Here is a 13,380-nt window from a genome sequence, read left to right as displayed (position 1 = left end):
TTTTGCTACCAAGTTACTCCTTATATGTGGCCCTTATGACTAAAGGGATCAAGGGGTATGGAGAGAAAGCAGGAATGAGGTACTGAGGTGAATGATCAGCCATGAATGGTGGTGCAGGCTCAAAAAGCCGAATGGCCTGCTCCTGCACCTATTTTCTATGTTTCTACACTGTCTCTAATTTGTCAGACTGCTTGTCGGACATCCAGTACTGGATGAGCAGAAATTTCCTTCAACTAAATATCGGAAGACCAAAGCCATCGTCTTCGATCCCCGCCACAAACTCTGTTTCTTACCACCGATTCCATCCCTCTCCCTGACCACTGTCTGAGGATGAATCAGACCGTTCGCAACTTTGGTGTCCTATCTGAATCCCGGCCACATATCCGCTCCATCACCAAGACCACCTACTTCCGTAACATCGCCTGGCTCCACCCCTGCCTCAGCCCAGCTGCTGCTGAAACCCTCATCCAGGCCTTTGTTACCTCGAGACTTGACTATTCCAACGCTCTCCTGGCCAGTCTCCCATCTTCCACCCTTCATAAACTTGAGCTCATCCAAACTCTGCTATTCTAACTCGCACCAAGTTCTGTTCCCCCATCACCCTTGTGCTCGCTGACCTACATTGACTCCCAGCAAAGCCTCCATTTTAAAAAGCTCATCCTTGTTTTCCAAGTCCCTCTGTGGCCTCACCCTCCCGATCTCTGTAATCTCCTCCAACCCTACAAACCTCAGAGATCTCTCTGCTTCTCCAATTCTAGCCTCTTCCGCATCTCCAATTTTAATCGCTCCACCAATGGCGGCAGTGCATTCAGCGGCTTAGGCTCGAAGCTCTAGAATACCCTCCCTAAAGCTCTCTCCTCTTTTAAGATCCTCCTTAAAACCTACCTCTTTGACCAAGCTTTTGGTCATCTGTCCCAATATCTCATGTGGCTCAGTGTCAAATTTTGTTGGATAATGTTCTTGTGAAGTGCCTTGGGACATTTTACTACATTAAAGGCGCTATATAAATATACGTTTGTGTGTTGGAGCTCAACTCTATTTAGCTGCCTTTGCTGCATGTCCCTTGATACCCTTGCCCAACATAAATCTATCAATTCCACTCCTGAAAACTCCAATGGACCCCCAGTATCCAGTCTTTTGGGAGAGAGAATGCCAGATTTTTACTACCAATTGTATGAAAAAGAGCTTCTCAAATTCACTCCTAACTGACCTAGCTCTCATTTTGAGATCATGTCAATATTTTTATGTTTAGATGGCTGGTTGAAGGAAAGGCAGAGAAATGGTTTTAGAACAGGGCAAGCACAAGGGATTAGAACGACTGCTCATGGACAGGTAAACACCAACTAGACTGATCAACCCCTTTCGGTCTTGTAATTCCCATTGCTAAAAAAGGAGGGAATCTAACTCCCAAGGTTTAACTTTAAATGTAGACCTGGTGACAGCTTCTGAGAGTTACGATAGTTTGTGTCTTTAGATATTGAGTCTTCCATATTGCAAAGTGCCATAGATAGCAGGATTACGGAACATTTGCTGTCAATGGTACTCCTTCATTGTCAAAGTGCACTCTGATCCAGTTTCCATATTGGTTTATAAGAAACTGTGCTCGCACAAGGCAAGGCCGGTAAAGAGTTCAGCATATTTCCCATAAACGTGCACTTCTCTGTTTGCAATTAAACTCGAGCACAACAACTGCGTTATAAATTTAACCCATCAGTGTGACTCAAAGCCACAGTCATTATGACCTGACGCATGTATTTTTTGCTACCCGGTTACTCTTTATATAAAATGCTATAAAAGGATTCCAAATTAAAGGCTAGTCAATGCTTCTATCTTGCTGCCGTACACCCACACACCTCCCGCACTGCTACTGAAGGGGGCTAACAGTATTCTGCAAACACCTATGCAGCACTTACCCACATACCATTGGGGATGGGAAGGAGGCTAATTTGCTATGGCCAGGTCCGGTGTGCTGGATTCGGTTTGATTGTGTGCTTGATCTGGATTAGAAATATAGAACAGGAGTAGGCCAATCAGCCCCTCAAGCCTCTTCCGCCATTCAATGATACCATGGCTGATCTGCATCATAACGCCGTCCACCCATCTTGGTTCCATATCCCTTAATACCTTTGGCGAGCAAAAATCTATCGATCTCAGATTTAAAATTAAAATTGAGTTAACATCCACTGCTTTTGGTGGGAGAGAGTTCCACACTTCTACCCCCCTTTTGTTTCTTATGATTGAGGAGAAATTGAGTAGATCGGGACTATACTCTTGAGTTTAGAAGGACGAGAGGTGATCTCATTGAAACATGTAAGATTCTGAGGGGGATTGACAGGGTAGATGCTGAGAGGATGTTCCCCCTGGTTGAAGTAGCACTAGAGGACATATTCCCGGGATAAAGGATTGTCCATTTAAGACCTAGATGAGGAGGAATTTCTTCACTCAGAGGGTTGTGAATCTTTGGAATTCTCTACCTCAAAGGGCTGTGGGTGCTCATTCGTTGAGTATAGATAGATTTTTGAACTCTAAGGGATATGGGGATCGGGCAGGAAAGTGAAGGTGAGGTTAAAGATCAGCCATGATCTTATTGAATGGTGGAGCAGGTATGAGGGGCTGTATGGCCTACTCCTGCTCCTAATTCTTACGTTCTTATTAACTTCTCTCTTGAATGGCCTGGCTCTGATATTAAAGTTATGTCCCTTGGTCCTAGACCCACTCACCAACGGAAAACGATCCTTTCTATCTACTCAATCAATTCCTTTCAAAATTCTGAAAACCTCAAACAAATCACCTCATAACCTTCTGTATTCCAGGGAATTCAAGCCTAGTTTATGTAACATCTCCTAACAATCTAACCCGTGGAGCCTGGTAACATTCTCGTGAATCTAGGCTGTGCTCCTTCCGAGGCCAATATATACATTCCGAGGTGCAGTGCCTAGAACTGTGCACAGTTCGCCAGATACGGTCTAACCAGGGCTTTGTACAGCTGTAGCAAAACTTCCTCCCCATTACATTCTAGCCCTCTAGTTACAAACGCTAACATTCCATTAGGCGTTATGATTATTTGTTTCTATGTGCCTACTACATTTTAATAATGTGTACATGAACCCCTAAATCTCTTTGGATCTCCAAATTTCCTAGCCTTTCACCATTTAAAACATACTTGGATCTATCCTTTTTAGGCCCAAAATAGATGACCTCACACATTACCCGCATTGAAATCCACTTGTCACAGTTTCGGCCACTCACTTAATCTATCAATGTCGCTTTATAATTTTATGCTCCGTCCGCACTACTTACTATGCCACTGGCATACTTGGGTATATGGCTCTCGGTGCATTATCCAAATCATTATAAAATATAGTGAATAGTTGAGGTCCCAGCACAGATATGTGCGAGTCACCACTCGTCACGGCCTTCCAATTAAATTACATATCCATTATCCCTACTCTCTGACTTCTACCAGCTAATAAATCTCCGAACCAGATCAATAATTTACCTTAGAATTCTGTGAGCGTTCATTTTAGCTAACTGTCTCTTATGTGGAACTTTATTGAATGCCTTTTTGAAGTCCATATAAACTACATCCATAAACATTCCCCTGTGCACTACTTTAGATACTTCCTCAAAAAATTCAATTAGGTTTGTTAGGCATGACGTATCCTTTAAAAATCCGCGTTGGCTCTCTCTAATCAGCTCAAATTTCTCCAAGTGTTCAATCACTGTCCTTAATTATAGGTTCCAATAAGACCTATGTGTTTATAATTTCCTGGTTTCTCTCTCTCACCTTTCTTAAATAATAGTTACATTTGCAATTTTCCAACCTAAAAGGGGCAATTCCTGAAATCGAGGGTGCTTTGGGTTATTGCTAAACAAAATGCAATTCTCTCACCCACTTTAAAACGCTGGGGTGGAAACCATCAGGTCCTGGGGACTTGTCGGTCTTTGGTGCTGTTATTTTTTCTATTGTGTGCTCGATCTGGTTTCATTCTGCACTTGGGTGATCTTTTGGATGTCGCACAGGACTGTTTGGCAGAAGGAATATAGGAAAATGAGTAGACCATTCAGACCCTCGAGCCTGTTCCGCCATTCAGTGAGATCATGGATGATCTAAAATTTAACTCCATGTCCCATATCCCTCAATACCTCTGAAAAGCTATCAATCTCCGATGTAAAATTAACAATTGATCTAGCATCAATTGCCGTTTGCGGAAGAGAGTTCCGAACTTCTATCACCCTTTGTGTGTCCTAATTTCACTCCTGAAAGGTCTGGCTCTAATTTTTAGCCTATGGCCCTAGTCCTAGACTCCCCAACCAGTGGGAATAGTTTCTCTCTATCTCCCCTATCTGTTCCCCTTAATAACCTGAAAACTTTGATCAAATACCCCTTAACCTTCTAAATTCCATGGAATACAACCTTAGTTTGTGTAATCTCTCCTCGTACTGTAACCCTTGGCTTCCGGGTATCATTCTGGTAAACCTACGCTGCACTCCCTCCAAGGCCAATATACCCTCCCTAAGGTGTGGTGCCCAGAACGGCTCACATTCTCCAGGTGTGGTCTAACCAGGGCTTTGTACAGCTGCAGCATAACTTCTACCCTCGTGTATTGTAGTCCTCTGGATATAAAGGCCAGCATTCCAGTAGCATTTCTGATTATTTTCTGTACCTGTCATGACATTTTAATGATCAATGTACCTGGACCACCCCACCCCGCCCAAGTCTCTTTGGACTGTTTTTAGCTTTTCACCATTTAAAAAATACCTTTTTAGGTCCAAAGTGGGTGACCTCACATTTGTTTATACCCTGTATTGAAATCCACAGTTTTGCCCATTCAATTAATCATGATAATGGGCCAGAAAACATCAAAAACTGTGTCACCAGGACAAGCCCTGCTGCGTTCTTCAGGGGAGTTCACCCCGGCGTCCTGACCAATATTCATCCCTCAATCAACATCACGAAAACAGATTATCTGCCCATTATCTCAGTGCTGTTTGTGGGAGCGTGCTGTGCACAAATTGGCTGCCGCGTTTCCTACATTACAACAGTGACTGCACATCAAGAGTACCTCAGTAGTTGTAAAGCACTTTGGGACATCCTGTGGCCGGGAAAGGTGCTATATAAATGCAAGTATTTCTTTTTTCTATATATACTTCAACCCGACAGGTGGATGCTGCATAAATATCTAGAAACAAACCAAAATGATTGATGCAAGAGAAAACAGAGAATGCACAGAGATCTCAGCTAAATGGAAAGGGAAACACAATTAATTCATAATTGCATCACTGTTAAAGGGCCCAGTAAATACAGCTGGAATCTCAAATTAATGAGGCAAACAGAGCAAGTGGAGCAGTTAAGGCACTAACTTTACACCACTGTGCTTCTCTTGACCTAGTTTTGCGTGGGGCAAATTTATTCAGCTGTCAGAAAGTTGGTTAAATTAATCCAGAGACTGAAAGTAGTTTGCAGCTTTTGTTAAACATGCAGGTGGGGGATTTTTAAACTGAGGCTGTCTGTTTGGTGTCTGAAAAACTGGTGATCAGCAGTTGGAGATCTAGTGAAGACCTTGTGCGTCCATGAATCTGCCTGATTCAATTCTGAGGCGGGACTTTAAGCAGGCGCCCAGTGCTCCCGCCCAAAACAGGCAGAAGGCTATTTAAATATGCCAACCGGGGGTCCTATGCCGGCTGTGGGACCCAGAGTGCAATTTGCCTGGGACGAACATCCAGAGGAGCATGCTGGTCCCACTTTATCCAGGCACTGAGGCCTAATCGGCGAGTCATGAAAGGAACTGTTCAGAAAGGGTTACGTCTTTTTTAATTATTAAGGTGGGGCCTGTTCTCACAATCCCACCTGCCCACCCGAGGATCTGCTCTCCACCTTCCCCAGCCCAGCCTGCCAGCTCTAAGCAGATAGCACAGCCTCCTAGCTAAACTTCAGTCTTGCAGGACAAGTCACTTCAGTCATTCCCAACGACAAATATGCTGCAGATGGTGTAAAGACACATTAGAATATCGCAAAATGGCTGACCTACTAAAGTTAATTGGCTCTTCTCCCAATAATTGTCTCAGTTAGTGTTTTTAATCTATTAAGGGTCATTTTTAACATCACTGTAAACATCAGGTCAAAAAAACCATGTTGAAACACCCAATACTTAGTCTGCCTTTTCCACTTGACATTAGAATTGATGTTAACAAAAAGTTACCCAAGCTCAGAAAATAGTTCCGTGGTTATTAATGGATATGAAGTAATGTCCTCTTAAAGTATGATCATATTTTTCTGTTGCTCCATATTCAACAACTTGCATTATATAGCCACCTTTAACACAGTAATCAAACAGCGTTATCAAACATAATTTGACACCCAGCCACATAATGAGATATTAGGGCAGGTGTCCAGAAGCTTGGATTTTAAGGAGGGTTTTAAAGGAGGTAACAAGGCATAGACGTTTGGATCACATCAAGCCATTGCCACATCCCTAGTTAACCAGTTCAGCGACAAGTTGCATTTGTATAGCGCCTGTAACATAGTAAAACATCCCAATGCGCGTCACAGGAGTTTAATCAGGCAGAAAATGACATTGCGCAAAATAAAATGGAGACTTTAGGGCAGGTGACAAAAAGCTTAGTTGAAGAGGTAGATTTTAAGCCTAGTCTTAAAAGGAGGCGGTGGAAAGGTGCAGAGGGAATTTCAGAGCGTAAAGTCCGAGACGGCTGAAGGCACAGCTGCCACAGGAAGGGTGTCGAAGTGGGGGAAGCACAAGTAGCCAGAACTGCAGGAATGCAGATTATCTCAAGATTGGAGGAGTTTACAGAGCTAGGGAGGGGCGAGACCATGGAGGGCTTTGGAAACAAGGTAATGATCATTTTAATATCAAGGCACTGGTGGACTGGGAGCCTGTGATGCACCTTGGGATGTTAAAGGTGCTATACAAACGCACATTGCAGGGCCAAGGGGAACGAGCAGAGGGAGTGGGACTAATTGACGGCCAGAGGAACAGACGGGGGTTTGAGATCGGATCAAGGGCCATGACGAGCACGGGGGGGGGAGAAAGAGAGTCGGGTGAGAATTGGGGGCCAGGAGCAGTGCAGGGAGGGACAGAGGAGCTGCCGGGGGGAGGGGGGCGCTGTCAGCAAAGATCGGCGGTCAGAGGAGCATAGGGGAGAGAGACAAGATCGGAGGGCCACAGGTGAATGGGGGTTGCAGGGGGGGGGCAGGTGGAGGCTTCATACTGGGCATCAGAGGCCTGGGGAGGGAAGTCGGAGGGTTGGAGGGGGGGATTCAGAGGCTGGGGGAGGTCTCTGATTGCAGGGGGGGTCGGTTAGGCAGCTCAATCCATCATCAACATCATCATCACAGGCAGTCCCTGGAAATCGGGGAAGACTTGCTTCCACTCTAAAAGTGAGTTTTCAGGTGACTGTACAATCCAATACGGGAATTACAGTCTCTGTGATAGGTGGGGCAGGCAGTCGTTGAGGGAAAGGGGTGGGTGGAACTGGTTTGTTGCACGCTTCTTCCGCTGCCTGCGCTTGATTTCTGCATGCACTCGGCAACGAGACTCGAGGTGCTCAGCGTCCTCCCGGATGCACTTCCTCCACTTAGGCCGGTCTTGGGCCAGAGACTCCCAGGTGTCGGTGGGGATGTTGCACTTTATCAAGGAGGCTTTGAGGGTGTCCTTGAAACGTTTCCTCTGCCCCCTTGGGGTCGTTTGCCGTGAAGGAGTTCCGAGTAGAGCGCTTGCTTTGGGAGTCTTGTGTCAGGCATGAGGACAATGTGGTCTGCCCAGCGGAGCTGATCAAGTGTGGTCAGTGCTTCAATACTGGGGATGTTGGCCTGATTGAGGACACTAATATTGGCGCGTCTGTCCTTGCAGGGGATTTACAGGATCTTGCGGAGACATCGTTGGTGGTATTTCTCCAGCGCTTTGAGGCGTCTACTGTACATGGTCCATGTCTCTGAGCCATGCAGGAAGGCGGGTATCACTCACTTACTTCCTGCATCCAGCAGTCCTCGCCTTTCTTTAGATGGCGAGTTTCACGAGACCTACAACACCTGACTAGCTAAAGATAAATTCAAAATAGAGGTTAAGGCAGAGGCTCCAAGCCTCATTATAATATTTAAATAGATAGCCCTCCTCCTGGCAGCAGATTGGCTTACGCACATGTGCCTTGAACCATTAAGATGGCCGACAAGTGCCAGCTTGTCTGGCCTACTGAAAATGCTCTTTGTTCTTCATCCTCAAACTGGTTTGAGATGCTTATCATGCCAGGAAGGCGTGAGGCATAAACAACATCTCTCGGCTCTTCAATTTACTTTCAAAAGGCCACCGTCAAGGAGACATCATAGGCAGTCCCTCGAATCGAGGATGACTTGTTTCCACATCAAAAAGTTCACAGGTGTTTCAATGAAGGACCTAAAATTCCAGGTCCGAACTAAATCTTGAAGGGTGCAAGATGCCTGTGCGTGGATTTAAAAAAAAATGTGGTGACTGTTGCACACCAACCACCACACGGGCTTGACAGAGCTAGGTCTTGGTCCAGTGGCAAGGATTATCCAAGACAAACTGGAGACCAGCTCTGCTGCACGGACCTAGCGCGCACACCTAGCAAGTTTGGGGCCCAGAAGAGGCGAGAGGCGAGGACCCAGGGGCAGCACGGGCCAGCCCACACTGCGATACACACACACACACAAATATATATATATATATATCAAGCCTCCATCCTCCTGCCTTGAAATGATCTCAGTCCCATCACTAAGCACTACTGTCTAGAACTGTAAAACTCTACGTGACCTTCATTGTATACGCCTGCCACTATTGTGCAATCTGTATTATAGCAGGTTCTCTAATGAGAAAGTGTGCAAAATTCCTGCACAACATTCAATGAGATTTTTAAATCTGAGGCATTACCAGACTGGGAGCCAATGTAGGTCAGCGAGCACAGGGGGTGATGGGTGAACGGGACTTGGTGCAAGTTAGCACACAAGCAGCAGAGTATTGGATGAGCTCAAGACAATATCCAGTAAAACATTACGGTTATCAATGTTATTGTACAAACACTGAATGCATAAATAAAAAGGTTAGAATAGAATAGAAATTTACAGCACGGAAGGAGGCCATTTCGGCCCATCGTGTCCGCTCCGGCCAACAAAGACTCGTCCAGCCTAATCCCACTTTCCAGCTCTAGGTCCTGCAGGTTACGGCACTTCAAGTGCACATCCAAGTACTTTTTAAATGTGGTGAGGGTTTCTGCCTCTACCACCCTTTCAGGCAGTGAGTTCCAGACCACCTCCACCCTCTGCGTGAAGACATTTCCCCTGAAATCTCTAAATCTCCTACCAATTACTTTAACTTTATGCCCCCTGGTTGTTGACCTCACTGCTAAGGGAAATAGGCCCTTTCTATCCACTATATCCAGACCTCTCATAATTTTATACACCTCAATGAGGTCTCCCCTCAGCCTCCTCTGTTCCAAACCGCACCCCCCCCAATCTTTCGATTAGGCACTTTACGGCCTTCTGGACTCATCGCATTGAACAATTTCCAACCATAACCTCTGAACCCATTTTTGGACGCGTTAGTTTGCAACACCTAAAGCTCTGATTGGGTCCCCTTGATCACAAGACCTGATTGCTGATTGGTCCCCTTGGAGGATAAAACACACCCAGCAGTTTCTCAGGAATGTGTAATTAGAACCGCCCTGTCTACGTAATCAGTGACTTTGTAAAGTGTAATTCGAGCCATTCTGACTGCTGAGTACAGATAGAACAAAGCTCACTTGGAGCAGGCAGGACTCACTCTCATGGGTTAAGATCTTCTCCCGCCCCCCCACAAACAAGTTTCCTGCCTCCACCCCAAAGTGCGTAACCTCCCCCCCGCCAAGTTTCTGACATTCTCCCCACCCACCCTGCTCAAGTGCCTGATCTCCTAGCCCCACTCCACCCTGTACCTGATCCAAGTTCCTGACCTCCCCCACCCACGTTCCTGTCCTTCTCCCCCGGCCCAAGTTCTTGACCTTCTCCCTTTCAACGAGTCAATAATCAAATCCAAATCCTTCTATTTTCTAACTTAGCTGTCTTCCTCTAATGGGCATCTATTAAGTGTATTTGGTACGGGAAACGTGTAATGTCCTAAAAAAAGGACATCGCACAGACCTCTTCTAAGGCCACCTGGTTTACCTGTTAGACTGTACAGCCCCTCTCACAAATCGAACATTTAAATTTTAGTGTAGTACTTACAAAATAAAGTACAAATCATTATTTTGCTACTATAGAATCATAGAATCTTACAGCACAGAACGTGGCCTTTCGGCCCATCGTGCCTGTGGCGATTCTTTGAAAGAGCTATCCAATTAGTACCACTCCCCCACTCTTCCGCCATATCCCTGCAATTCTTTCCATTTCAAGTATTTATCCAATTCTCTTTTGAAAGTTACTATTGATTCTGCTTCCACCGCCCTTTCAAGCAGCGCATTTGAGATCACAACTCGCTGTGTTAAAAAAATTCTCATCTCTCCTCTCGTTCTTTTTCCAATTATCTTACACTCTGTGTCCCCTGGTTTACTGACCATCCTATCAATAGAAATAGTCTCTCCTCATTTCCTCTCTCAAAAACCCTCATAATTTTGACCATCTCCATCCAATCTCCTTAACCTTCTCTGCTCTAAAGAACCCCAGCTTCTCCAGTTTCTTCACATCACTGAATTGTTGTATTTAATTGGTCAGTACAGTAATAAATCTGCCTTACCTTGTCAAATCCTTTCAGGCCACCGTGTATACTATTAGGCCCATTGTTAACGGGCAGCTGATATTCCTTCCCATCTATACTGAATTTCCCTTCTGCAATTCGATTGGCCACACGGCCAATCACTGCCCCAAAGTAGGGGTGTTTGTTAACATATCCTGCAAACATAATTGAAGCAAGTTGTTATCACCATGGAGTGTGGGATTTTGACTTCATAACAATTTGAGCACCGGAGGGACTGGAGTGCATCATCACGCCCGGCAACCAAATTTTAATTTGATTTTACGTTTTAAAGTTAATTTGTTTTAATTGCCGGTGTTTTTTAGTGTCCCCTTCCCTTTTATAGGGGGCACTGGGGAAAAATTGTGATTTTAGTGCCCAAAAAAAAAAGGGGGAAAAAAAAAAAAGGGCCTTGTAAACGTCTGGAGTGTCACCCAGGTCGGGTGGCACCGTTTAATGTTTTATGTTTTCGCAGGTAAACTCAAAAGAGTTTCATAACAATTTGATGTTCTCTACAAATTACCTTGTTATTGTCCCTGTCCCCTTTCGTCCCAGCTTACTCCTCTCTAAAAATGTTACTTCTTCCAAACTGCCCTTTGGAATGAGCAATGGAAACTGCTCACTTATTTTGTCATTAGAATTTGAAATAAAAACATAAAGGGTTGTGGGGAATGTTTGCCACAAAACTAATAAAACTCTACTGAGGAACGGCCTGTCTGGGGGTGTGTTACATAGAATTTTCAACATGGAAACAGGCCATTCAGTCCAACAGGTCCATGCATGTGTTTATGCTCCACACAAAAACCTCTTCCCACCCTAGTTCATCTACCTCATCGGCATAACCTTCCATTCCTTTCTCCCACATGTGTTTATCTAGCATGTATCTCTGCTATTCGCCTCAACTACTCCTCGTGGTGGTGAATTCCCGCTCTGGAGTACGCCTCCGACCCGGAAAAAAATCTGCATCTACCTGCTGGGTCCCAGGCTTCGGGAACTTCGGTCCTTTACACAGGCGTACCCACACAGCCCAGGGACGCAGGTGGTTCGAAAGCGACCCGGAGATGTTGTGGGCCATGTCCTCCTCAGAAAGGAGGATTCTTTTCTCCCTGATGTGTTTATCTAGCTTCCCCTTAAATTTACAAACGGAATCCCCATAGACATATAAGAACATAAGAATTAGGAACAGGAGTAGGCCATCTAGCCCCTCGAGTCTGCTCCGCCATTCAACAAGATCATGGCTGATCTGGCCGTGGACTCAGCTCCACTTACCCGCCCGATCCCCGTAACCCTTAATTCCCTTATTGGTTAAAAATCTATCTATCTGTGACTTGAATACATTCAATGAGCTAGCCTCAACTGCTTCCTTGGGCAGAGAATTCCACAGATTCACAACCCTCTGAGAGAAGAAATTCCTTCTCAACTCGGTTTTAAATTGGCTCCCCCGTATTTTGAGGCTGTGCCCCCTAGTTCTAGTCTCCCCGACCAGTGGAAACAACCTCTCTGCCTCTATCTTGTCTATCCCTTTCATTATTTTAAATGTTTCTATAAGATCACCCCTCATCCTTCTGAACTCCAACGAGTAAAGACCCAGTCAACTCAATCTATCATCATAAGGTAACCCCCTCATCTCCGGAATCAGCCTAGTGAATCGTCTCTGTACCCCCTCCAAAGCTAGTATATCCTTCCTTAAGTAAGGTGACCAAAACTGCACGCAGTACTCCAGGTGCGGCCTCACCAATCCCCTATACAGTTGCAGCAGGACCTCCCTGCTTTGAGGGATCCCCAAATAATTCAAGAATTTACACAACTGGAATTAAAAATAAATGTTGCCATTTTCAAATTTAATTAAAAGTCCCTTTAATGAAGCATTTACAATAAAAATGTAATCTTTTGATATTTAATTTTAAACATTTTAATCCGGGCCAAAATTTAAATAAACAAATTTTAAATGTTTGTGGCTTTTTAATTTAACTTTCATATTAACCCTTATGCTGGTGAAAGCAGACTCTACCGTAAGGGTTTTGTGGGCATTTGCTGGGCAGCAGTTGGCAGCTATACGCCAGCAAAAGTGATTTTTGTGTTGGTGCGGTAAATCTGTCAAGGCGAACCTTGACAGATCGCAAGTTCCGGGTTTCCGTCCATGCGCAGCGCTACACTGAGTGACCGCTTTGCGGAACACCTCCGTTCAGTCCGTAAGTGTGACCCCGAGCTTTGGGTCGCCTGTCACTTTCATTCTCCGCTCCACTCCCACTCCGACATCTCCGTCCTCGGCTTCCTACACTGTTCCAATGAAGCTCAACGTAAGCTCGAGGAACAGCACCTTATCTTTCGTTTAGACATTTTACAGCCTTCTGGACTCAACATCGAGTTCAACAATTTCAGACTGTAACCTCTGCCCATATTTGGCTCCCTTCCCCCCCGGGCCGCCGATCTTATGTAATTTTTTTCTCTCTGTCTCCAATGGCAACTGGTCATTATCCCACAATTCACACACTATCTAGACTAACCTTTTTCTAACTTCTGCCATTACCATTTCAAGTCAGCCCATCATCCCTGTTGTCTCTCTAATCTCTCCTGCCTTCCACCCTATCACAGACCTTCCCTTCTGTTCTTTCCTCCCCTCCCCCGGTCAGTGCAATAT

General features: G+C 45.1%; 1 protein-coding gene across 1 annotated transcript in view; it reads right to left on the bottom strand.

The window, feature by feature from the left end:
* Window positions 1-13,380, bottom strand: part of galm (galactose mutarotase) — a 38,786-nt gene that overhangs the window by 24,211 nt on the left and 1,195 nt on the right. Inside the window, exon 2 of the mRNA XM_070890072.1 lies at window positions 10,743-10,897. Coding sequence (XP_070746173.1) covers window positions 10,743-10,897 — 155 coding nt within the window. The remainder of the gene's footprint in view (window positions 1-10,742; window positions 10,898-13,380) is intronic.

Source organism: Pristiophorus japonicus, chromosome 9 (assembly GCF_044704955.1).
Source record: "Pristiophorus japonicus isolate sPriJap1 chromosome 9, sPriJap1.hap1, whole genome shotgun sequence".
Taxonomy (NCBI): Eukaryota; Metazoa; Chordata; class Chondrichthyes; family Pristiophoridae; genus Pristiophorus; species Pristiophorus japonicus.
Note: the sequence above shows the minus strand (reverse complement) of the source record. Positions and strands in the feature narration are given on the sequence as shown.